The sequence below is a fragment of the Pituophis catenifer genome, unplaced genomic scaffold (genome assembly GCF_029215685.1).
Source record: "Pituophis catenifer annectens isolate HBS135680 unplaced genomic scaffold, rPitCat1.0.hap2 SCAF_9, whole genome shotgun sequence".
In the NCBI taxonomy this organism is placed as follows: Eukaryota; Metazoa; Chordata; class Lepidosauria; order Squamata; family Colubridae; genus Pituophis; species Pituophis catenifer.
In genome coordinates this window covers 29142523-29168880 of record NW_027256889.1, presented here as the reverse complement: position 1 = coordinate 29168880, position 26358 = coordinate 29142523, and the positions used below count along the sequence as shown (strand labels likewise).

The 26358-nt window shown below is 44.7% G+C and overlaps 1 protein-coding gene across 1 annotated transcript in view; it reads right to left on the bottom strand.

The window, feature by feature from the left end:
- RNF19B (ring finger protein 19B) overlaps window positions 1–2671 on the bottom strand; it is a 33184-nt gene extending 30513 nt beyond the window's left edge. Inside the window, exon 1 of the mRNA XM_070950259.1 lies at window positions 1853–2671. Coding sequence (XP_070806360.1) covers window positions 1853–2592 — 740 coding nt within the window. The 5' untranslated portion in view covers window positions 2593–2671. The remainder of the gene's footprint in view (window positions 1–1852) is intronic.
- Window positions 2672–26358: the final 23687 nt, after the last annotated feature.

The window sequence follows — 26358 nt, the reverse complement described above, 5'->3', positions numbered from 1 at the left end:
CAGTAATAGCTGCAAATCAATGGCTTCTATACAGTCATTTTGAAGACGGGCACACCAAATCCATAAATTAAAATTAACTAAGCATAATGTTAAAAGCAAAGCAGGGAAAAAACTTGCCCCAAACAGGACATGCTGACAACCATTTGGCATCTTTATCCTATCCACTGAAATTCTCACTTATCTCCCCCTCCCCTGAAAAGGCTGCCCATTCTTATCCACCCCACATAGCATTCATACCCCTTGAAGACCTAGTCCCGTGATGGCGAACCTATGGCACGCGTGCCACAGGTGGCACGCGGAGCCATATTAGTGGGCATGCCAGCTCAGCTCTGGGGCGCATGCGCGCGCCAGCCAGCTAATTTTCGGGCCTTCTGGGCCCACCAGAAGTAGGGAAACAGGCTGTTTCCTGCCTCTGGAGGGCCTGGGGGGCGGGGTGGAGAAGGCCCGTTTTTCTTTCTTACCTGGCTCCAGATCCTCTCTGTGTATCTGGGAAGGGCGAAAACAGCCTTTCCCACTCCCTTGGAGGCCCTATGGAGGCTGAAACGGCCCATTTCCCAACTCCTGGTGGGACAGGAAGTGACGTTTTTTCCTGTCCCCAGCCTCCAGAGACTCCTAGAGAGGCTCCTAAAGACTCCTAGAGAGGTTCTGGAGGCTGGGGACAGCAAAAAATGTCACTTCCTGTCCCACCGGGAGTTGGGAAATGGGCCCTTTCAGCCTCCGTAGGGCCTCCAAGGGAGTGGGAAAGGCTATTTTCGCCCTTCCCAGATACACAGAGAGGATCTGGAACCAGGTAAGAAAGAAAAACGGGCCTACCAGGCCATCATGTGCCAGGAGTGGGGGGGGAGGGGGTTGCGCACCCATGCGCATGGGCACGCGCAACCCTCCCCCGGCCCCCCCCCCTCTTGGCACGTGATGGCAAAAAGGGTAGCTATCACTGACCTAGTCCATCATTTCCTCTAAGATAGGCTTTGCTGTCCAAGATTAAATCATAAAAATATTTGGGATAATGATTAGACAATATCCCCTGCCACTAACTACCACCAGTTCTCCAACCTTTCTCTTAAAGAAAGGTTGGAAAGGTCTTAAAGGTTAATGAAATCTGTATGTACACAGTCTCAGTACTACATGTAGTCCCAACTACTTAAATCATAGGCACTGATGAAGTAAGCTGCCATAATGAGATCTCTTACTTAGCAGGAAATATCATCTAGCTAACCTAGGTTGATCTCAGCAACTCTGAAGTCACTTGATATACTTACCTTTCCTCCAATTAAACACCACCCAAAGGGGCAAACCAGCTTTATGGTTTAGGCAAAGCACTACATTTCATATATCTAATGATAAAACTTTCAAGAAAACAGAACCCTTTCGAAATTGTAACTATTTTAACTAGGCCACATTAAAGAGCCTAGAGAATCTCTTTTCTTAGTGACAGATACTGGGGAAAGCCACTGAGAACAAACACACTGACACGTCAATGCTGGACGCAATGACAGCATACACACCTCAACAGTAATTCTGTCAGGCAGAAGAAGCAGCAGCAATATCAACGCATAAAGAGCTAGAAAGAAAAGCCTGGGATCCTACACAGAAACAATAACTGTGTTTAATTGTGTATCCCTTTAAAGAGTAGCTACCACTTTTTTGCACGGAGAGAAAACACGCGCAGTCACAGTAATAAAACTTCTTACAAACCCCCCATTTTCAGTCCAACTACGTAGGCTGGAAAAGCAGGCGATGCCCCAGACCAGAGCATTCAAGAGCAGAAGATAAAGCGGACCGAGACTAGGCAGCTGCTGCAGGCGACCCACCTGCTCCCCCCGCCGCCCCCCAGCCCCGGCGGCAGCCTCACCCGCAGTCCGGGGCCGGGCACCAGCGGCAGTCCGGGTCGGCGGCCAGGCAGCGGCGGAGCATGAACTCCTCGTACTTGGCCACCAGCTGGGGCGAGTCGCGCAGCAGCAGGCGGATGTCCGCCGGGTTGAGCCGCTCGCTGCACTCGGGGCAGCTGATGTTGACGCGCGACTCGGTGATCTCGATGCGCAGGTACTGCCGGAGGCACGAGCGGCACGAGCGGTGCGGGCAGGAGAGCAGGCGGGGCGCGTTGCCCGCCGGCTGCCGCACCAGGCACAGCGGGCACTCCAGCTCCGACGGCGGCGCCCCCCCGTCCTCCTCGGCCCCCGCCGCCCCGGGCTCGCCCTCGCTCTCCGCCGGGGACGACGGGGCGGCGGCGGAGGCGGCGGCGGCGGGGCCGGTGGGCGAGGCGGGCGGCGGCGGCGGCAGGGCTGGCGGCGGGAGGCCTTCCTCGGACGCCGACGCCGCCTCGCGCTCCTCCAGCGCCGTCTCGGGCGGCGGCTCCGGCTTGGCTTTGGCGCGGCGGCGGCGACGGACCCCTGCGCCGGAGGACGAGGCGGCCGAGGCGGCGGCCGAGAAGACGCTCTGGAAGCTCAGGAGGCGGCGGCGGCGGCGGCCCCAGCTGCCTCCGGGCCCCGGGGCCCCCCCGCCGCCGCCGCCGCCCTTCGGGCACTTAGCCGGCGGCGCGGCGGCGTGGAGAGAGGCCGGGCGCGGAGACTCCGAGTCCTTCTCCGAACCCATCGCGGCGGCGGCTCTCCTGCCCTGAGCGGCGCCGCCTCTGAGGGAAAGGCGAGCCGGGACAGAGCGGGCGCGGCGCCTGCGCGGAGCGGCCCTCGCCGGAGCTACCCAACGGCCGCTGCGCCTGCGCAAACGGCGCGGCACCGCCCTCCTCCTCCGCCGAGCAGGCTGTCCTTCTCGCAAGGCGCTCGCCCTGGAGGGGGGCGCGGGGACGTTGACCCGTAGGGCGGTTTGCGCATGCGTATGGCGTTGGCCGAAGCGTTTGGTATCCGTCGGTGTCTCTGGGCGGCTCGTGCAGCCGGGAAAGGAAAGGGGGCGTGGCCGAGTGGGTGGAGGGCGTGTCCAGCGCTGGATGGTTGATCTCGGGTGTCTTGCAATGGAAGGAAGCGGCTCTCGCTGGAGGCCCCGGAGGAGGGAGGAGGGAGGGCTGAGCGCTGATGCCTGCCGGCTGCAAGTCGTTAGAAGTTAAAAAACATTAAAATAGATGCCAGATCGGCAATATTCGCCCATCTTCCCCTACAACGTTTTCCTTTTTTTTGGATGTTGGCTTGGGACGTGCTCAACATTCCCTGGAATGAGGTTCTGCCTCCCTTTGCGCTGTCCTCGCCCGACCCTGAACAACGAGGCCTCGCTTAGTTAGGATGTTGTGCAAACTCAGCGTGTGTCTTCTAGTCATCGGCTCCAAATGGTTCGATTAGACCTGGGCGAGCTTGCTGGGCAAACACGGCCTTTATCTAAATATGGCAGCCTAGTCTAATCTCCGAAGGAGCAAGAGAGCGGAGTTTGCGCACACACTACCATTGGAGGGGGGGGAGAGAGAGGTGAGGTTTCCACCCTGCAGACAGGGGTCTCTCGCTTCCCCTGGCAGCCCTTGTGGACTCTTCTTTTTTACAGTTTTATGGATAGTTTTGTCTGGATAGTCATGTTTGCTTTCTAAATATTGTAAGCTACACAGCCTTTTTTTAGAGCTGGTTGGCTTTACATTCCAGTACCGTGCAGGATCCACCCAGCGAGTCTTTCCCTGGTGACTCTGATGAGCAGATGTTTGATGGTGTTAAAGGTCTTATCTTATGGGATGTTCCAAGCTGTTCCAGGAAAGCTGCCTTTTGCAACTGACGGAGGGGAATTTTATCAATTGTGAAGGGGTGGGTTTCAAAATTTTTTACTACCGGTTCTGTGGGTGTGGCTTGGTGGGCGTGGCAGGGGAAGGTTACTGCAAAATCCCCATTTCCTCCCAATCAGCTGGGACTTGGGAGGCAGAGAATAGATAGGGGCAGGGCCAGTCAGAATTTGGTTCTACCGTTTCTCTGAAGTACTCAAAATTTCTGCTACCGGTTCTCCGGAACTGGTCAGAACCTGCTGAAACCCACCTCTGACTTTACTTTACTTTTACTTTTATTTGATTTGTATACCGCCCTATTCCCGAAGGACTCAGAGCGGTGAACAGCCAACAATAAAATACATACATACAAAATTTAAAAGGCAGAAATAAAATCGAATTAAATAGTTTGGCCCAGACAGATTAAAACCCCAATCAATTTAAAACCAATTTAGACTTTAAGTATTACAGATATTAAAAACGTTAAAATATTAAAATTGTTTAAAAGAGGGAGAAAATTAGGCCAGGCCTGCCTGATGAAATAAAAAGGTCTTTAGAGCGCGGCAGAAGGTGCGCAGATCCGGGATCCTCCATATCTCCAGGGGGAGCTCGTTCCAGATAGTAGGTGCCCCCACAGAGAAGGCTCTCCCCCTGGGGACCGCCAGTCAACACTGTTTGGCCGACGGCACCCGGAGGAGCCCCTCTCTGAGAGCGTACCGGCCGGTGGGAGTCTATTGGTGGTAGTACTACTACTACTAGTAGGCGGTCCCGCAAGTACTGCTCCAGATGTTTCACCATTCCACCCAAGGTATTGGGTGGATTCTACTTACCAGTTGCCAACTACCAGTTGGCAGCGGGGCCGCGTGTGCGTGCTTGCTTTGCTCGCTCATGTGCGCGCTCTTCTGTGCATGCACAGAAGCTTCTGCACATGTGCAGGAGCATTTTGATGATGTCGAAGTCGGTGGGCAGAGCCTCCCGCCGGTTTTACTACCCCGGTTTTACTACCGGGGGCAACCCACCACTGCAAGGTACCAACTACTGTTGCTATCTTTGCTTTCTTATAGTTTGTTGCACAGTCAGCCAGGTGTTTAGTCTGGATTATTAGTAATAGTTTCCTCAACCATATAATTGCAGAAATAACATCCAAGGCCCTGGTAGAATTGTGTGCAATTGTTCTGCTTGAGCCATCTCCTAACTGGCTGCAATCAGAGACTGTGAGGGAGGCTGGTTCAGGCAGAATGTCCATATGCCCCTAGAAAGCACCACCTGCATTTTCTACTCAACTCTCTGGCGGAGACAACCCTCTGAAAGTTTATCATTCATTTTCCAATGTCGTCTCCTTAATCTATCATTTATTTATTTATATTTCATATTTCTTAACTGCGACCCCCCTCCCCAAAGTATTAGATCACCTCTGTTGGTGCAGTGATGCTTCATTCTTGGGCCACATAGAGAAGAATTTTGAAAACAAAACATCATAAAATAATTTAAACCATTTGTTTGGCTTAGGGCTCTCTGGCACTGCATGTGAGAGAATATACGTCTTTGTTGTTGATAGATAATTGCATAGCCGTTGCATTCATAAGTCTGCAAATTTCGACGTTCTGGCTGGGGGCATTCGAACAGCAAAGCATGGAACAGGAAGTCAGATCAACCAATCGGCAGGTGGGATGCGCATCTCCACACAACGCACAACGATGGCTGCAGATATGTAGCCCATCTGTAGCCATCTGCAATCTACACTTGCCCATCAACCCATTCACGGCATAGGTATGCGGCAACACCTATGTGCAGTTGTGGGCACCTCTAAATCAGCCTTTACACAAGAGTATTCATAAGGAGTCCCATCTCTTCTCCAGTGTATACTGGAAAACTGTATACCAGTGTTTCTCAAGCTTGACAGCTTTAAGCTGCGTGGACTTCAACTCCCAAGATTTCCCAGCCAGCCATGACAGCTACCGAGGTTGAAAAACACTGCTGTATACATATTTCCACTTCTTTCAATTTCATTTGAGAAGACAAGTTTTCCAGAAGACTCTGAATCCCTTCCAACTTGTCTGCACCCTTCTTCAAGTGAGAATTGGACCCAACAACTTTCCCTATGAATTCACATTCATGCGTAATAAAGTAGAACTATAACTTCTTAGAACATGAATATTATGGTTCCAGTAAGGCATGCTAAAATTGCAAAATTGCACTGCCTTTTCCCCCCATTCATATCACTTTGTTGATTCCGGGGCCTGAAAAGGCTCATAATAGCTTTTTAAAACTTAGCTGATTTAAAGATAGTATCAGATGTTTAGTTCATGACTCATGTTCAGCTGCTGTCCCAAGCTAAGCATTTCCAATTGTATAACCTTGAATATTGAATTCTGACTTTTAAAAAGAAATATGCAAACATGCATTGATCTTGGCTAAATTTAAGGTTCAGGCTGAGTTTTCCACAGTCATTTTGATTTTGATGTCTTTGCTGTCTTCTAGGATATTAGTTGAACCCCCTTGCTAGGTTTTAAATTAGTCAGGTCACCTTGTCCATGCAAGCATTCAGAGTGCAACTGAGCTGGATAAAGTCTGGGAGAGAGGTGCCTTTATTCTCTTTCCCGCCATTAATCCCAGTGGGCAACACCTACAAACTGTACAGATAGTCTTCAATTTACAAGTACAAGTACAGTTGGAGCCATAATTTCAGTTGCTAAGCAAACAATTGTGTGGCTGGGGGATTCTGGGAGTTGAAGTCCACCCATCTTCAAGCTACCAAGGTTGAGAAACACTGTTCTACAACCTCTTTGTCATGGTTGTTAAGCAAATCACTGCAGTTGTTAAGTGAATCACTTGGTTTCAATAAATCCAGCTTCCCCCATTGACTTTGCTTGTCCAAAGCCAGCTGAGAAGGTCATTAATGGTGAGCACATGATCCGGAGATGCTTCAACTATCATAAATACATGCATACAGTTGACAAATGCTTGAATTTTAATTACATGACTATAGGAATGCCACAATGGTCATAAGTGCGAGGGCTAGTCGTGTCACTTTTTTCAGTGCTGTTGTAACTTCAAACAGTTGCTAAACAAGTGTTGTAAGTCGAGGACTACCTGTATTATGACATTTCACTGAACCTGAATTGGCTAGCATGTTTCAGCAGCCCTTCCTTCCTAATGTTCTTTTTTTAAATCATTTGATAAGGAACATTTTAATAATCAGAGATCCCTGATTACTCAATGGGAGGGGAGTGCATTTTGTTCGTGTTTAGGAACCTTGTCCTTCTACCAAAGACTGGCATTTCTACAAGCAGTTAAATGTGCATGATTAATTTAATATAATTTATTATATTTTTATTTAATCCTGTTTATCTATCTGTCCCAAGAAAGTTTACAGTGCTGTCAAAAGTTGAACTGCAAAAATGACTGTGAATTCACACATTACAGCAAGCCATAGTTGGATTTGTATGGTTTTTTGTTTAGCCCAGTCTGTTACTGCAGTCACTTGGTCTGTCCTGTGTCGCTTATGACTTAACAAGTAGTGAACCAAATCACTGCCCCTTTATCAAAAAAAACCTCAGGAAAATATTCAAGAAAAATATCAGAACTCAAGCAATGGGTTTAAGCCAGCTGTTTTCCAAGGTTATCCAATGGTAAGGTGAAAATATACTTTTCAGTCCAGTTTCCTATGGTAAAGTCCTTGCTTTGATGTCATTATCTTAGCCAAGAAGACCACCTACTTTGTTTAGTAATAGTTTTAATTAACAGGATCTTTTTATTTTATTTTAAAGCTGATTGTTGCGTCACTATGATACCAGTTATGATCAGAACAATTTAGTGGTGACTTTTGAAAGAATTGTGGAGCTGAGCCAAGAAGCGATAACAGTTGCCAAAAATCTTCCATGTTAAGCTAATACTTTCCAAATCACAGGCAGTAAATGTTCTGCTTTCATTGGCCACACCTGGAGTATCAAAGCCAGTTGGAGCAGCAAACTTTAAGGAGGTTTCAGGGAAATTGGCAAAAGGTCAGAGAAGAAGGATAAGGGAGCTCAGGAGCCTCAGATGACAGAATGGGGACTATTTAATCTTTAAAAAAGATGAATGAGACAGGAAGATTTTCAAATATTGAATTTGATTTGAATAGTAATTCCCTTTCCAAATTCAAGATACTATGAACTCACAATCACTGGCCCTATCAACAGCACCAATCAATGTAATTCCTTTTACTTGCTTTTTTTCTGGGTCTGGGTCCATCCTAACCCATAGATTTTTTAAAAAAACTATGAGTATTAAAGCTTAAACCACGATTTATGAGCCAAGAGGGTTGAGTTCATGCAACCAACAAAGCCAACCCAACCAAACGATGGCTTAATGCAACGTAGATGTTCACTGCAGGGTAACATTGAGACTATAAACCCACTTAAAAGAATCTTCAACTCCTAGATCAGTGCTTCTCAAAGTGTGGACTCAGTCAAAAAAATAAATACTTTAAAATTTCGTAGTTTTGATTTCTAATAGAGTAAAGAGTGATAGATACAATCGACATAAACCAAAACTCTTTGGGGCCTTCAATCATTTTTAAGATTGAAAGGGTTCCTGGTGGTTAAAGTACCAAGCTAAAAATCAGGAGACCAAAAGTTCTAGTTCCACCTTAGCACAAAGCCAGTCGGGGGATCCTATGCCAGTCACTATCAGCCCTAGGAAACAGACAGTGGCAAATTACTTCCGAAATCTTGCCAAGAAAACTGCCGGGACTTGTTCAGGCAGTCACCAGGGGTCAACAGCAACTTGAAGGCACCAAAGCAAAAGGGGGAGGAATTGTTCTGAGACCAACATGTTTGAGAAATACCACCCTAGATAATCTTCCCTTAACTTCTTGTCCTATGGCTTCCCTCATCCACCAAGCTGCCTACAGGAGGAGGATTAAACCCACTTGGATTAGCTGGATTGGAGCAATGCAGGTCCTGTCTGGAGTCCCAGGAATGGCTTTCCCCGCTAGCATCCCTGTGGCATTGTCGACGTTCCCCCCTTGACAGGTGTTCACCTTAGTGTCCAATCTAGCAAATAGATCATGGGTTATCTATTTCCCCGTGGCAACCAACATGGTGGACTGAAAAGAAGTGGGGCCGCATATGATAGACCAAAACTCTGTTCTTCATCTCCCCCAAGGAAAACAACCCTCTTCCTTTGTGCTTCCCGGAAAAATATATTGCTCTTTCTATTAAGGTGTGCAGTATTTGCCAAATGCAAGCAGCAACTTGCAGGAGCAAAGAGGTGGGGTGGCATTGAATCCTAAGGCCCTCTTTCCCTCCTTGTTTCCTGCCAGAAGGCAGAGGTTGCAGGCCAGAACCTGCCTGGATGTTCAGGGCTCCTTCATGGCCCCTTTGTCTTTCCTCCTCCACGTAGGACAGAAGGCAACAAGCTTGTCTGGTGATACATCCCATGTTAAAAATTCAATTTTAATTTCTGATTGCTCCCTTTGCACGCATAGCAAAGCAATTTCCTCTTTCATCAAGAATGATTTGCAGTTAACAGCCTTTCTGTGGGAAGAGCCACATAGCCTTTTGGGTTGCTATGGGCAACTGCAGAATTTTCACTTGAAGTGAACAAGAGTTGCAAATGTACTTGGGAAAGTAGAGGTTCTAGTCGATTGCAGCCATTCCTTGGAAGTGGGATTGTGCAATACATGTTTTGTCATATGCAGTCAAGAGATGGCCCCATCTTTAACATTAAATGTCTAAAGTGTAGATTTTTAGTCCAGGAAAAAAGTTGCTGAGACAAACATGTTTGCTGTGCTTCCTTAAATTTCACAAACGGTCCATTCAAAGCGCTTTTTTGGAGCAGGGAAAACATTGATGAATAGGCGGGGCCCTTCCTCTTTCCTTAGAAGTCTTAGATTTAGGTGACAAGATTGCTTCAAACTACAGTTTTACAGGTTTCATATACCCAAAGCCAATGCTTTGTTTGTGAGATTGTCCTGCTACTAGTTATCTAGAAGCACTACTTAAACAAAGGGCTTATTTCTATCTAGGGACAAGAGATGTCCTAAAGCTGTCAGCAGAAAGCTCTTGTGTGCTGGTATTTGCCAGGATTGTTATGGCCTTGAGGCATCTGTCGTAAAAGAGTATGTAGCAAGTCTCAAAATAAATTTTAATTTTGCCCCCAAAACTGTTCAACATAGTCAAAATTCCAGAAACTGTATGGCTCATTTAGCCTCAGAGCCAAGCACATAAAATGGACCTTTCAAAATTGAAGTAGGTGGGCAGGAAGCCATACAGATTATGCTAAACCATGATGTGGTTTGGTTTTGATTTAGGTTTTAGGATGATATGTGAACCTCGCAATTTGTTAATCATGGTCTGTGGCTTAGAGTATTGTGCAAGGCTAGCCAATTATAGTTTTCTCAACACATTCTAAATTAACAAACCATGATTTAGCATAATGCAAAACAAAACACATACGGTCAAACTGAAATTGTCCAGCTTGACTCCTTATGTAGGCTTCTTCATCCAAGACAGGTCAGTGCAACTTCTTTAAACTTTACTCACCCACTTGCCAAGCCTGGATGTATTTGACCTCATCGTAAGTTGCAGGATCAAAAGTGGACAATTACTGTAATTGCCAAAGAGACAGAAATCCTTCAGCTCTAAACATTTTAGGGAAGAGGTTCTATTTACTTATTTTTCTGATGATGAAGTGGTAGGAAACTGATGACCTTCTTTGCTTTTTGTGTGATTAAAAGCGTAAGAGCAGCTTTGCAGGGTGAAATTAAATCTACTGCAGGTCAGGATTTTGCTGAAGCTGAGAGGCGGTTCTGACAGGCCTGCAATGCTCCTGCTGCCTTTCTCATAAGGCAGAAGGCTGGACAGAGAGCTAGAATAAAGGACATTGCAGTGTATTATTAACCCTGCAGGTCAAAGGAGATAAACTGGATTGGGATTCTTCCTTTACCCCCTCACAAGGCACCTGCCACCCCTTTCCTTTCTGGCTGGACTTTCAGGAGCTTCACATGCGCTTGTGGTGGGTCTCAGCCTCAGAGTTAAATTTTGCACAAGACAGCCTACAGTAAAATAATGTGCAAAACATAAAGGTCAGGAACACGAAGAGGCTCCTCTAAATGAAACTAAGGTTGTGGCTGCATAAACAAAAGTATCATTTCCCAGCAGCCTTCCACTTTCCTCTCTGTTGATCAGGTAGCCTCAGAAGCACGGACACGAAACTTTAAGAGGGGTTCTGACCTCCTAGAACAGGATGATGATCAAGGGCTCAAAACTACTGTAAATCCTACAAAGGGAGTTCAGAGGATATACTTCATTTTGAAAAGAGTAAACTGAGGGAGGGCAAAAGCCATTTAATATTAAACAGAAGATCCAGACTTTTATTGTCAAAAAGATCAGGATGCAGAATCATGGACTTAGACTACAGGCAGAGAGGTTCTGGCTGAACATTAAGAATCCCTAATGGCACCCCGCTATATCATAAAGAAAAACATCTACCTTATTGTGAGCTGCTTGATAGTCAAGGCTGTTTAAAAACAAGAACTGAACTAGCTCTGCAGGGAACGGAAGTGGATTGGTGGGCCTATGCTTAAATTAACTCCAAATATAAAAAAGATAAGGAGCAAGGAGGTATTGATAGGACCCTGCAGGAGTTAGATAAGATTATATTAGGGAAGGAGGAAAAAATGTTAGCTAAGATTTACAATTTTTTAATAACCCGTTGGATAGGTGACGAGATTGTCAAAGACTCGATGATTGCTTGGGGGAGGAATATTGGCCACTCAATCAATTTGGCAAAATGGGAAGAAATTTGGTCTAGACAATTTTTTTTATTTTTTTTTTTAATTTGATTTATATGCCGCCCTTCTCCGGAGACTCAGGGCGGCTTACAATGCGTTAAGCAGTAGCCTTCATTCTTTTGTATATTTTATACAAAGTCAGCTTATTGCCCCCACAAACTGGGTCCTCATTTCACCTACCTTAGAAAGGATGGAAGGCTGAGTCAACCTTGAGCCTTGGAGAGATTCGAACCAGCAGAAATTGCAGGCAGCTGTGTTAATAACAGGGTGCACTAAACCCCTGTACTATCAAGGCTCTTGAAATTTTTGATGGCAACTACTTATAAGGAAAACTTGTACAAGATGGTATACAGGTGGCACCTTCCTCCCACCCGACTATCCAAAATGTTTCCTGGACTCTCCCCAAATTGTTGGAAGTGTGGGGAGCTAGGTACCTATTTCCATGTATGGTGGACTTGCCCTAGAGTAACTAAATTTTGAAAACTTATTCAGAGGTGGTTGTTAGAAATTACTGGTTACAAACTACAACTGAAACCTGAATTTTACTTATTAAACATCAGGCCAGATAAAATGTCAGGGCATTGATTAATCCCATGTTTGGCTCTGGGACAAATCACCCTGGTTAATTAGAGGATGGATCGTGGCTCCTCCTTGTTGCAATATTCTGAAAAAGAAATGCGAAGAAAAGTTCTCTAATAAAACTCATTTATTTGTTATAAAGAAAATAAAACACCTCACTAACTAAGAAAAGTAATTGCTACATTTTTAAAATAATTTTTGCCGGCTATTTCTCAGCCGGACCTTGCTGGCAAGAGAACAAAGGAAAAAATGTGAGAAGCAAGTGAAGGAATGTGGGCATGCGTAGTAACTTTTGATAACAATTCTTGGCAAGGTATGGAAAGTCTGATAGTCCAGAAATAATGAAGCTCAGCTGGGAAATAAAAAACGCAGTGACATAAAATAGGCACTAACAAATGGTATCTGATTGTTTACATCACAACTGCGGCTAGAATATGCCTCGCCCAAAACTGGAAGGGTAAAGATCTACCGTCTGAAGATATGATTATAGGGAAAATCATGGAATGTGCAGAAGCCAATAGGCTAACTAAAATTTTAAGAGATCAAAAAGACTCTGCATATTTCCAATGCTGGGATCTATGGTATGTTTGGTTAGATAATAGAATAAAAAGAGGACAATGCTAGATTAGACTTTTATTTTTTTATCTGTGTCAGCACTTCAAGCTGCATTTACTCTAGTGCTGACATAAGGAGAAGCGGAGGTGTCTGGGAAGGGACGTTTGACTTTTCACCTACTTATTTTCCCTGGAGATAATATCCTCTAGGAGATGGGATGGGAGGGGGGAAATTCCTTTGAGCTGGAGCAGTAGATTGGGGTAGAGTGACTTGGAAGATGGCCAATGAGTGCAGAGGAGTGGGGAACGGAAAGGGAGGGTTTTGGGTCTGGAAGTCAGTGTTGGCTGCGATGGAGTCGGAATTAGAATGTCGTGCTTAATAAATGGAAGTTTTTCATCAAAGACTTCGTTTGAAATGCAATTTATTTGAGACGACCTCGAAACCTGACAGACAGCCAACACTCCTTTCCAAGCCAAACTGGCTGACCTCCAGATCTCCAGCTCCCTGCCAGTTGTATGGAGTGAGTGGAGAAGAAGTCCGGATGTCATGGCAGAAAGCAAACTGTCCGAAGAGAGTTTAATTCAGGCAACTGGAAAAGAGCCAGTCTTGATCCCAGCCAGTTTGGATGCTACGGAGCCTTAACCCCTCCCTCCTCCAGCAAAGCTGCAAGACAGCCAAGGTCAGACGATCGTGCCAGATGAGTATTGGTGGGCTTTGCCAAAATCCGTAGAGGCTGAGTTTCCCTTCCCGAACATGCAAGGGAAGGGGAAATCCCTGAGTGAATTGGGGAGGGCAGACTGGCTATGGGACTGGCAGCAAGCCAGGCACCAAAAAGCTTCAGGGAAGCCACTCAAGAACCCCATAGATGAACTGAAGGAGAAATTTGACCGTGCCATCACTCGGGAGGAGGGGCTATCGTGCAGGCCAAAGGAGAAGGGGATCCAGTTTGGTCTGCTGAACCGAGAGGCCGTAGACTGAAGCACAGCCCTCCCCCCTCCCATAGCAGAAGGAGAGGAAGCCCAAAGATGCATCCATGGGTTCCCCCCTTACACAGCAAGCAGAGCAGCCTAGATAGGACATCACCTCCCTATCCTAGAAGGAGAGATGAGGAAGAGGACCAGCGGCATCGAGGATAGGCTTACAGAGTCCCGCAGTGGGAGGAGAGGGCAGCGAGGGAGGACTCACCCCGTTTCAGAGGGAAGTTCGATGGCGATCCAGACCAGCTAGCGCAATTCCTCGACACACCTGAGATCTACATCGAGCGCTATGGACACCTCTACCCATTTCCCAGAGCCCTAGTGAGTGCCATTGCAGAAGGGTTGGAGGGAGAAGCAAGGAGGTGGTCAGCAGCCCTCTACAAGAACAGGGCCCCCCTACTGCAAGACGCAGATGGGCTCTTACAACTACTACGAGCCCAGTTCGAGGAGGCAGAAGAGGACCCCTATGTGGAGGACGAGCTCAGGAACCTAATGCAGAAGGGGAGGCCCATCAGAGAGCATATCCGTGAATTCAGGAGAGTCATTGGGACATTATCTCCCTTACCAGAGCAACTACTGGTGTATTTCTTTAGAACAAGCCTAGACAAGTGAATCGCCCAAGTGACCGCTTATCGGGACATCCCGAACCGACTCTCCGAATGGTTCCGAGTAGCGATAAAAGTTGACAGAGGGCTGCGGGCCAACGACATGTCAAAGCAACCAGATGGCAAGCAGAGAGGCCAGCCGGACCAGGGACCACCCAGTAGACGAGAAACCACAGCACCACAGCCTACCCAGAGGCCAGTCGTCCCATGGAGCCCGCTGAGGTGCTACAGGTGGGGGATTGGTCACCTGGCAGCAGCGTGTGGAACCCCGAGGCTGAGGTCAGACCCATCGCCCAAGGCAGGACCAGAACGAGGGCCCAAGCGCGCCACCAACGTGCCACAGAAAATCCCCCAGGGTCCAGAGGTCTTCGCCCACCTAACCGAAACAAGGGGGATCCCAGATGATGGAAATCAATCCCCCGAATCGTATGACAGCGAGGACGAGGGTGAAGATGACCCAATGGTGAGTGGACCCATCCACCCTTTTCTCTTCCCTATACGCCTAACGGCCCCAAAAACAGGGATCCAAGGGACTTTCCAAGCCCTAATAGATTCGGGCTGCACGAGGTGCCTGATTAACCTACCCACAGTCCTAAAATTGGGGATCCGAGTCAAAAAGCTCAACCACCCAATCCGATTTGAACAAGTTGATGGATCCCTAGTGGGGGGAACTTACGCCACACACCTGACCGAACCAGTGAAGCTGGAGCTAGCAGATCACTGGGAAATGATTCGGTTCATAATAGCCCCCAAAATGACAGATCCAGTCATACTGGGACTCTCTTGGCTAGACAAATGGGGCCCCATCATCTGGTGGCAAGAGGGAACCCGCAGGCTGAGGATAGCAAAGGGCCCCCAACCTCTGCCGCTCCAACCAGGCGAGACGCCCCCCACGCAGGAGCCCCAATCCCTCCCGCCACAGCACCGAACTCCCCAAAGACCATTCCAAGTGAGAGAGAAGGTCTACCTCTCCACCAAGTATTTGAGACACAGACTCCCGAGTAGGAAACTGGGCCCGAAATTTATAGGACCTTTCCTTATAGTAAAAGTAATCAACCCGGTTACAGTACAACTGCAGCTGCCCCAACTACTAGGGTGGATACACCCCGTTTTCCACAGTAGCCTCCTGAAACCTGTGGTGGGGTCAACTTTAATGCCGGTGCCACGTGCCACGTGATCCCCCCGGGCCCCTGGTCATTGGGGGCCACACTCACTATGAGGTACAGCGAATTCTCGATTCGAGAATCATGTGGAAGGGTTACCCCTTGTCAGAGGCTTCCTGGGTGAAAAGCAGAAACATCCAAGCTGACCACTTTATAGCCAAATTCCATGCAGATCACCCAGGGAAGGCAGGAGGGGGCGGGACACACACTCCTGGACGGAGTAACGGTACTTAACTGTTGTTTGTTTTACACAGGCCACCCTGGAAAAATGAAGGGGGAGGGGCCGGATGTCAGCACTTCAAGCTGCATTTACTCTAGTGCTGACATAAGAAGGAGAAGCGGAGGTGTCTGGAAAGGGACGTTTGACTTTTCACCTACTTATTTTCCCTGGAGATAATATCCTCTAGGAGATGGGATGGGAGGGGGGAAATTCCTTTGAGCTGGAGCAGTAGATTAGGGGTAGAGTGACTTGGAAGATGGCCAATGAGTGCAGAGGAGTGGGAAACGGAAAGGGAGGGTTTTGGGTCTGGAAGTCAGTGTTGGCTGCGATGGAGTCGGAATTAGAATGACGTGCTTAATAAATGGAAGTTTTTCATCAAAGACTTTGAAATGCAATTTATTTGAGACGACCTTGAAACCTGACAATCTGTTTATTTAGATTGAATGTTATGTATTGTGTAATGTTCTCACTGTGTTCTGTTTGTTGATAAATCATCTGTATTTTTTTAAAGAAATAAATTTTATAAAAAAAAAAAAGAATCCCTAATGGCTTGAGCATTTTGGCAAGAGGACTCATGACCCTGAAAGGCAGGAGCTCTTCTTCACTGGATGATGCACTCAATAAGAGGTCAGACCGAGGAGGTTCGAAAGAGCCTTCTTGCATTGAGCAGGAAATTGGGCTTTAAGGTCTCTCTCTGGACCCCTCCAATTCTGAGCGTTTCTGGTTCAAGCTAGTTAACGCCCAACTGCACCGTATGCCTGGAGGCATCACATTCAGGTCTGCAGAGTTGGGGGAAAGTGAATGCTTAGCAAGATTGCCTGGAAATTCAGCAGAAACCGGCTACTCATTTGAAGCCAACACAAGCAAATTAATCTCTTGCATTCAAGGTCAGATTCTTGGATCTCAGCCTCAATACAGGGACGAGATGGAGCGTGAGCAGAAAATGTCCCTGCGAGAGCATACGGGTTCACAACCACAGAGCCAGGACTCTTTGGAAAGGGGAAACAAGGCGAGCTGGGGACGTTCCCACTCAAGTAGCTAGATGCAGCTGCAGGCAGGCACCCTAAAAGCCTCCCTCCATCCCAGATTGGCTTGAACCAAGATTGGCTTGCCAGAAGCCTGCCTTCGTCTCTGAATTAAGGAAAATGCAGTGATTTTGCAGGGTTTGGGGAAGATAATGCATTCTTCCAATGCTGTTTCTGATAGAATTCTCCTTTGAAACATGGCGATTGGTTTTGTTCAGAGAGGTCTCCAAGAGGCGATCAAAGTGACTTATTGCTGCTGTTCTCCTCTAACTGCTGAGCCATGACTCCCCCATCAGCAGAACCATCATGAAAGAACCAAGCCCACCCCAAGTCCAAGGAATCCCCTGGGAGGCAGAAGGCCATTTCATCTGCATCTCATCTGTAGCTGAGCGGGCATTTGGGAGAGGCTAAACAATGCATGTTTTTGCAAGAGAAACCATTATGGGGCCCATAAACTCTACAGTACCTCTGGATTTTTCTCGAAGAGCCTGTCTATTCCACCCCATTTAAAAATTAATTAAAACAATATTAAATAGAAAATGCTGCTTCAGACTTATTCACAGGAAGAGCTTCTAGATTTAATTTGCCTTCTGAGCATCAAGTGTTTATGGCCTGAGGTGGCAGCCATTTTGTCAGTGAATCTTACCTGTGCTTTCTCAAGTCAAGATGTATCCTTCTCAAAAAAAAAAAGCTGCCTATTCCGCAATCCGCTTGGAACTGGGCACACCATCTCTCGCTACTGTTCTGTGGAAGTGTGCTATTGGCTACTGGCTGACCCTGTGGGTCAGACTTCCAGACTACTATTTAGGCCAGTGCTTATGGCGGGACGACTTCCACGGTCCTTGGGCCCGCAATATTCACACCAAACTTATGAAGATAGGTATTCCCCCTATTGAAGCCCTTATGCTTGGCCCAGATGCAGCCAAATCGCTGATATTTCAGCGATTGGATGATATTGAAAGACAACAGAATCTGGCACTTGGTGCGGGAGTATGTTCTCCATTGTTTCTCGGTATTACTCCCCGAATGTATACACCCCCCCCAAAATATCTCTCTATGCTATCCTTTGTTAAATACAGGTTGGCCTTTCTAAAGGCACGTTTTAATGTGATCCCCTCGAATGTCCTAGATAGCAGGTGCTCGGGGTGTGTGAAATCCACCCACTGTTCATGTGACAGGCGATCTCTGGAATCATTGGCTCACATCATATTTACCCCTTACCTCCCAATAATGCCCCCATTATTGGGAGGTAAGGTCAGAACTTATCTCTCCTATTTGCCAAAGATTTCCTGGATTATCTGAAAATCTTAGTCTTCGCTTCTTACTCCAAGATACTGATTCTAAGATTACACTAAAGGTAGCAAAAATTTTTGCTGCAGTCTTGGGATGTAAGAGCCGGGGGAAGGGATGGGCTGGACCCATTGACTGAGGTTACCTTTATTGGTTGGCAGTGGTTGAGTTAGCTGGTGGCTGTATAAAGTGCCGATGTGTGGATTTTATGCAAATTGCAATATAGTATTTTTGTACAATTTATGTACAATTTTAATCGACTATAGTTCATATAGATTGGAGCTAAAATTTAAAATACATGAACTGTGAGTTGACGGAGTGGTTTCCACCACTGATCTTGTTGCCGTTCTGCACTTCAGTGTGGTCGTGTGCCAGCTGTGTGTCTTGGATGTTTTGGTTTTTTGGTCTATGACCATGATATGATAAGTAAGTTTTCCAAGGATCTTGCCCAATAATCACAGACACGATAGGCTTTGAGTTCAATGTATTTATTTACTCAATTTCTTTCTATTCAGGTAAACTCATTTGGAACTGGTCCTGGACTTCTGCGCACAGCCTTTATATATGGAGGAGGTGGAGTCAAGGTAAGGAGGGGTTATGGGAAGGGCTAAGTGAGGGAGGAGGGATCAGTGGGTCAGTCTATGCAATGGTGTATACACAGTTAGGCATTTACTTGTAACAAATCCCCCTCTAAATGCCTAACATTCAGGGTTGATTCGTACCCGGCATGGTCACCCCTAGTTTTGATGTGAGATATGTGTGTTGCTTGTTTGGTAATGGTTTCGTTAGAATGTCCGCGACTTGCTCAGAGGTTTCACAATGTACGGCCCTAATAAAACCTACATTTGATAATTGCCTGACATGCTTATGCTTGATGTCGATATGTCTGGACCCACTGCTTCTGCGTTGGAGATGTCTATGGCTGCTTTATTGTCCTCGTGGATAGTTATAGGATAAGCCGGTTCGGTCCATATTTCAGAGAGCAGGTCATTGAACCACACTAAATTGTTAGCTGCCTTTGATAGGCAGATGTACTCTGCTTCTGCCGTGGATGTGGCAACCAGGCTCTGTTTGCCAGTATACCAGTGTACCGGGCAGTTATTGATGAGGAACACGTAACCTGATGTGCTTTTCCTGCTCTTGGTATCACCTGCCCAGTCAGCGTCCGCATAGCAGGTCAGCGCCGGTTTTTTGGATTTGGATGGTTCCAGGCATAGGTACGCGTCTATGCTATGTTTCAGGTACCTGATTACTCGCTTCACCCCTTCCCAGTGGTATACCTTGGGTTCACTGACATGTCTGGATAATAAATTAACAGCTAAGCTGATATCGGGCCTTGTCCAATTGGCAATATACAGGAGGGATCCAATGACAGATCTATACAAGGTGTTGTCCTTAAATGACTCCCCCTCTTCGTGCATATGTTTCAAGAAGTCTGTTTGCATGGGGGTTTCGCATGGTTTAGCGTCCCTCATGTTGCATCTATGTACAAGTTCTAATATTTTCTCCCTTTGAGAAACCTTGAACCCGTTCTCTGTTTTCTCGATTTGTACTCCTAGATACTTATTGACTTTCCCTAGGGTCTTGAGTGTGAATTGTTTCCCCAGTTCTCTGGCGAATTTATCGCAATTTTGCTTGTGCTGCCCCATGTACAGGATGTCGTCTATGTAAACGAGTGCGTATTCGATCGATGTGCCCTCCCTCTTGGCGAAGAGGCAGAGGTCTGCTGATGTGGCGGTAAAACCCATGTCCCTGAGTGTTTTGGCTAGGCATTCATACCATCTTTTCCCGGACTGTCTTAAACCGTACAAACTTTTGTTTAGTAGCCAAGTGACTCCCTCTTTCGCGCCTTTCCCTGGGGGTGCCCTGACATATATTTCTTTGTCTAACTTCGCATGGAGGTATGCGGTTTGAACGTCAAATTGGTAGACTTCTAGGCCTAAGATAGATGCAACTACTAGGGTGCTTTTGACACTTTCTGCCCTAACTGTGGGTGAGTAGGTATCCGTGTAGTCGTCTGGATACCTTTGGGCGAACCCCTGAGCTACGAGTCTAGCCTTGTAGAGGGCCTTGTTGTCTTCGAGTTCCTTGATTTTGAAAACCCACTTCGTGCCTATGAGTGTCTTATCGGCTAGGACCTTAGAGGGGGTGTACACGTTCAGTTCGCGCAGGCTAGCCATCTCCCTTTCCATAGCTTGCTCCCACTTATCTCTCTCTACCTGCGGCAGACTAATGATTTCTTCGTATGAGTTGGGTGTTGTTCTATTTGGGTGAATGGACATGACATAATCTTTAAACCTCTTGGGCATTTTGTTTCTGTTGGGTCTGATAGGTCTCATGGGTCTTGTGTCGGTGTCGTGCATGTATTTGGCCTCCTTCTCTGTGACCGTGTCTACCTTGATGATGGGGTGGTCTTCCTTCCACCCCTTGGTGGCTACCTCATGGTGTCTTGGTCTTTGTCTGTCTTGTGTATTTGCTTCTAATGTGATGGGTTTGCTTTCGTCCCTTGATTCGTTTGTGTCTTCTTGTCTGATGAGTGTCTCGTTGAGGTGTATCTTAGACCAGTTGGCGTTCTCGTGGAACACCGCTGTTCTGGATACGATGAACCTGTTGTCCCTGTCAATGAATCTATAGCCTTTTGTGCCTGGTTCATACCCCATAAACCTTAATCTCCTGGAGACCTTGTCTCCTTTTCGCCTCAGTTGCCTGGGGATGTGCACATCCGCCGTGACTCCAAATATGTGCAGGTGCGCAATCTTTGGTTTTCGGTCGTACATCACCTCATAAGGTGTTTTCCCTATCACGCTAGACCAGAGTCTGTTCAGCGTATAATTTGAGTAGTTGATAGCTTCCGCCCAGAATGGCTGTCCTAACCCCGCATCCTCTAGGGCGCATCTCATCATTGTTTGTAGGACTCCATTCCTCTTCTCTGCGACTCCATTTTGGAACGCGGAAAAGGGAGAAGTCTTGTAGTGTATTATCCCGTGCATCTTTGACCAGTTCGAGAATTCCCTCGATAAGAACTCAGACCCCCTATCTGTCATTATTTGCCTTATCTTTGTGTTGTGTTGCGTTTCCACTCTCTTATAAAACTCTTTAAATTTTTGGAATACCTCGTCTTTATGATTAATGGTATACACAAAGCCATAGCGGCTGTAGTCGTCTACTATTGTCAGAAAATATCTCCTTTTGTATTTTATAGAGGGCTTCATGGGGCCCACAATGTCCATATGTACCAGGTGGAAGATAGAATTGGTAGTACGGGTGGCTTTTCTAGGTCTGGGTTTGGTTTTTAACTTAGATGATTTACATATAGAACACTCTAAGTAGTTTTTGCAGTTTTTTATTTTCAAATCACTGGTACATTCTGTCATTTTTTGGATGACTGGGAAGCTGACATGGCCCAATTTTCTGTGTAGCAAATGGGCGCAGTCATCGTGAATGGGTTTGCCTATTAGCAATTTCCCTCTGTGTGTCGTGTTGCCTTCGGTGGGGTCGTCTTCCCTGCCCCCCTCTGCCTCAACATGTGTGTTGACTTTATTCTCAGTGTTTTCTAGTTGGGCGATAACTTGGGTCTGGTTATTCTTTTTAGGGTGGAGGTATGTTAGCCCTCCATTAATGACTATTTTGCCGATGCTTTCCCTGTCTCTGGTCAGGTAGGCTTCTCCCTCTTTGAAGGTGGTCTCTATGCCCATGTCCTTGCTCAGTTTAAGCGGTGCTAAAATGTTGTGGGGTATTTCGGGTATGAGTAATACCCCCTCTACTTTGCCTATTCCGCTTATGAACGTGTTTCCTCTCCCTGTCACTAGGACCTTGTTTTGATTGGCCACCTTAATGTGGTAGTTTTCCTTTGTGAATGAGGTCAGTATCTTTATGTCATGAGTTGTGTGGTTGGTGGCTCCCGAGTCGATGAGCCATGTTTCTCCTTCTCTGGTTTGTGAGTGTGTGTGTGTGTTCTCCCCGATCCCATACATGGACCCTGGTCGGCTCTCCCTAGAGCTGTCCCTACTTCCCCTTCTGTTCCTTGGGTCGGGGGAGTCTCTGTGCCTGTATCTGTTGTCTGATGGGGATCTATAGGGGAGCCCTGGCTTCCTGCCTTCCCTTTCCCTTTGGTAGGTGTAGTCCCTTCCCCTTGAGTTTCTTGGGCAATCCCGTTTGTAGTGATTCTTTGAGCCACAAGTGAAGCATTCTGGGTAGTCTAGGTTCCTAGTTTGGAACTCAACTTTCTTAGTTGGCCTGCTGTCCCTGCGGCTGATGGAGCGGTCCCTCCTTAAGCTATCTTCTGCTATTATCCTATTTGTCAGTGACTCAAGTGTGAGGTGGCCTAAGCCTATGCTATCCAGCTGCATTATAAAATTGTCCCAGCTGGAGTCCAGGGAGTTGATGACTATGCTCTTCATGCTCTCTTCGGATATATCCTCCCCCCTTTGTATCAGTTCAGTCCTTGTGGCATTCAGGTTCAGTATATGTTCACCCATGGGAGTCCCTGCTTTATGCCTGGCAGAGTGGAATTCCCTGGATATCCTTGCTGTGGTGGCAGCGCTTTTACTATAGAACAGATTAAATATTCTCTGCTGGAGATCAGAAATGAATTAGGAGAAGTTAAGGAAGATATTAAGACCATGAAAGATAAAATTGGGGGCATTCAAAATTCTATAGCAGAAAATGAACAGAGAATTAGGAAAACGGAAACAAAAATAGATCACGTGGAATTAAAAGTAGAAGCAATGGAACAAAAAACCCTACAACTAAACAAAGAAATGTCAGATTCCTTGGCCATGCTCGAAATGGAAAAGGCCTCATACTTCTTGCGTTTTCAAAATGTCCCAGAAGAAAAAAATGAGGATTTAGAAGGAAAGATGGTGGAGATTATTGCAGGAATGATACAAAAAGAGCCAGAAGAAATAAAAGGACAATTGGAAGAAACTTATCGTGTACAAACAAATTATATAAGAAGACACAGATTGGCGAGAGAAGTCCATGTTAAATTTTTAAAAAAATCAATCCGAGATGAAGCCTATAAGAAATCTAGAGAAGAAACGGTGATCTATAATGGAAAAGAAATTATAATTTTAAAACAGATACCCCGAAGAGTAAGAAATCTACGACAACAATATCAGTTTTTAACACAACTACTGATCAAATACAAGATAATGTATAGATGGTTGCCAATAGAGGGGATCTTAATTACGTGGGAAGACAAAAGATATAAAATAGATACTCTAGAAAAGGCAAGAGAATTTCATAACACACATTTTAGACTAGAAGTAGAACAGGAAAGTAAGGAGGAAACAGATAGTAAAAGTCAAGAAGAAGAACCAACAGAAACAAAGGAAGAAAAAGAAATAAGACAGAGGCAAGAAAAAGAGAGAGAACAGAGAGAAGGTGCAAAACCTAGAGAACGGATGGAAACAAGAAACACCAAAAAACAGATATAATAGGCAATGGATGAACAGATCAAACTCTTTTCGGTAAACATTAATGGCTTAAATGCCCCAAAGAAAAGGAATCAAATTTTCACAAAATTACGAAAATTAGAAGCAGATGTAATATGTCTGCAAGAAGTACACATTCAAAAAGATTATCAAAAAATCCTAGAAAACCCCAAATTAGGAAAATTATATTTATCTCTGGCCCCAAAAAAGAAAAAAGGAGTAGTGATTTACGTAAAAGAAAAAATACAATCTAAACTAGTTTATACCGATGAGCAAGGTAGAGTGGTGATGGTTGAATTAGAAATAGGAAAAAGGAAAATGTTAATTGTAGGGATTTATGCACCTAACCAAAAACTACAGGTTTTTTTTAAAGACCTACATATAAAATTAGCAGAATTAGAATATGATGATATTTGTGTAATAGGGGATTATAATGCAATAGTAAATGCAAAGAAAGACTACAAAACTGGGGAAAAAAAACAAAAGAAAAAAGAAATACTTCCAAAAGAATTCTTTACTATGGCTGAAGAACTAAACTTGGCAGACGTATGGAGGGAAACACATGAAGAAGAGGCCCAATACACCTTTTACTCCCATCCGCATAACTCCTGGTCAAGACTGGACATGGCATGGATGACCCCACGTATCAAAACAGAAGTAGAAAAAATTGAGATAGGCACAAACCAATGGGCAGACCACAATCCACTATTCATAAACTGGAAAGGGGAAAGAAGACGTAAGAGATGGACAATGAACCAAAGATTATGTAAAGAAAAAGAATTTAATTTGATGTTAGAAAAGGAAGTAAAAATATTCTTTCAGATAAATAAAATAGAGGAAACCTCTTTACAAAACACATGGGATACTTTAAAAGCATATATAAGGGGCCTAGTAATAGCATATACGAGGAAAAAGAATAAAGAGAAGAAAAAACAATTAGATAAATTAGAGAAAGACCTAAAACAAATAGAACAAAAACTCCAGGAAAAGCCCCAGAACAAAACAATAAGAGAAGAATGGGAAATGATTAAGCATAAATTGAATTTGATAAACCAAATAGAACTAGCCCAAAAAATAAAAATGGCGAAACAAAACTATTTTGAGCACGCAAATAAAACGGGCAGATGGCTAGCCTATAAACTGAAAAAAGAACAGAAAAAAAGAATGATATACCAATTGAAAGATGATAAAGGAGAAATTCAACATAGTAAAGAGGCCAAAAAAGATATTATTAAGAAATTTTATGCGAATCTATATAATCAGGGGAAAATAGAGGAAGATAAAATAAAACAGTACATAGAGAAATCAGGAATGCCAAAAATCACAGAAGAACAAAGAATTACTCTCAATAGGCCAATAACCAAATTAGAACTAGATGAAGTACTGAAAAAGCAAAAAAACAATAAAACACCGGGTCCTGACGGGCTACCGGTAGAAATATATAAAACAATGCAAGAAGTATTGGGAGAGAATATGTTGCGATTATATAATGAAGCTATGGAGAAAGCCAAGATACCAAATTCATGGACAGAAGCCATAATAACAATCATTCCAAAAGAAGACACAGATCTCCAGTTAATACAAAACTATAGACCTATTTCATTATTGAATGCCGATTACAAAATATTTACAGCAATCTTGGCAGAAAGAATTAAATTAGTATTAAATACATATATACACCCAGACCAAAATGGATTTCTGCCGGGACGCCAAATAAAGAACAACATGAGAATAATACTTAATGCTTTAGAATACTATGAATCACACCCGGAGAAGCAGGCAGTGTTGGTTTTTCTTGACGCCCAAAAGGCCTTCGATAACCAAAATTGGAAATTTATGATTGAACAACTACAAAATATGCAAATTGGGGAAAAATTGGGGAAAATTATAGCAGAAATCTATACCAAGCAATCAGCAAGGATAATTATGAATGATGATATAACAGACAAATTTAATATAACAAAAGGAGTTAGACAAGGCTGTCCACTTTCCCCCTTACTATATATTCTATCATTGGAAACCCTGTTGAAAAAAATTAGAGAAGATCAAGGAATTGAAGGTTTAAGGATTAATAGAGAAGAATACAAAGTTCAAGCCTTTGCTGATGACTTAGTGTTTTTGACAGAAAATCCTATGGAATCTATACCTAATTTGTTTCAAAAAATAGAAGAATTTGGAGAAGTGGCTGGACTAAAAATTAATAAAAATAAATCGAAGCTAATTGTTAAAAACCTTACGGAAATCCAAACAAAAGATTTGATAGATAATATACAAATTCAAACAACAAAAAAAATAAAATATCTAGGAATCTGCTTATCCACAAGAACATCAGCAATTAAAGAAAACAATTATGATAAATTACTAGAACAAACAAAGAAAGATTTAGAAAAATGGGAAAATTTACACATTTCATTCCTAGGAAGAATTTCGGCTATCAAAATGATTATATTACCTAAATTTCTATATTTGTTTCAGGTCACCCCAATTAAAATAGATAAACCGTTTTTTGAAAAGCTGAATAAAATAACATCTAAATTTATTTGGCAAGGGAAAAGGCCACGAATAAAATTTAAACAGGATACAAAAGATAGAGGAGGAGCTGCACTCCCTGACTGGGAGATATACTACCAAGCAGCAGTACTATCGTGGGTCAAAGATTGAATAGAATTAAAGGACTCTAGAACTTTAACAATTGAGGGACACGAACTTCAAACTGGCTGGCATTCCTTTATGTGGGATGAGAAATACAAAACACATTCATATTTTAAAACACATACAATAAGGAACTCACTATTACAAATTTGGCTTAAAATTAAAAAACAACATTATATGAAGATACCAAATTGGCTAGCACCGGCGGAATCAATTAGACACCCAAATTTAACAGATAAGACAAAAATAATTAGATATAAAGATATAATTGACTATCAAGGCAAACTAAAGACAAAACAACAATTGGAGACACATTTACACAGAGGAATAGACTGGTGGACTTACACTCAAATACAATCTAAATATAGAGAGCATATAAAAACATATGAAAT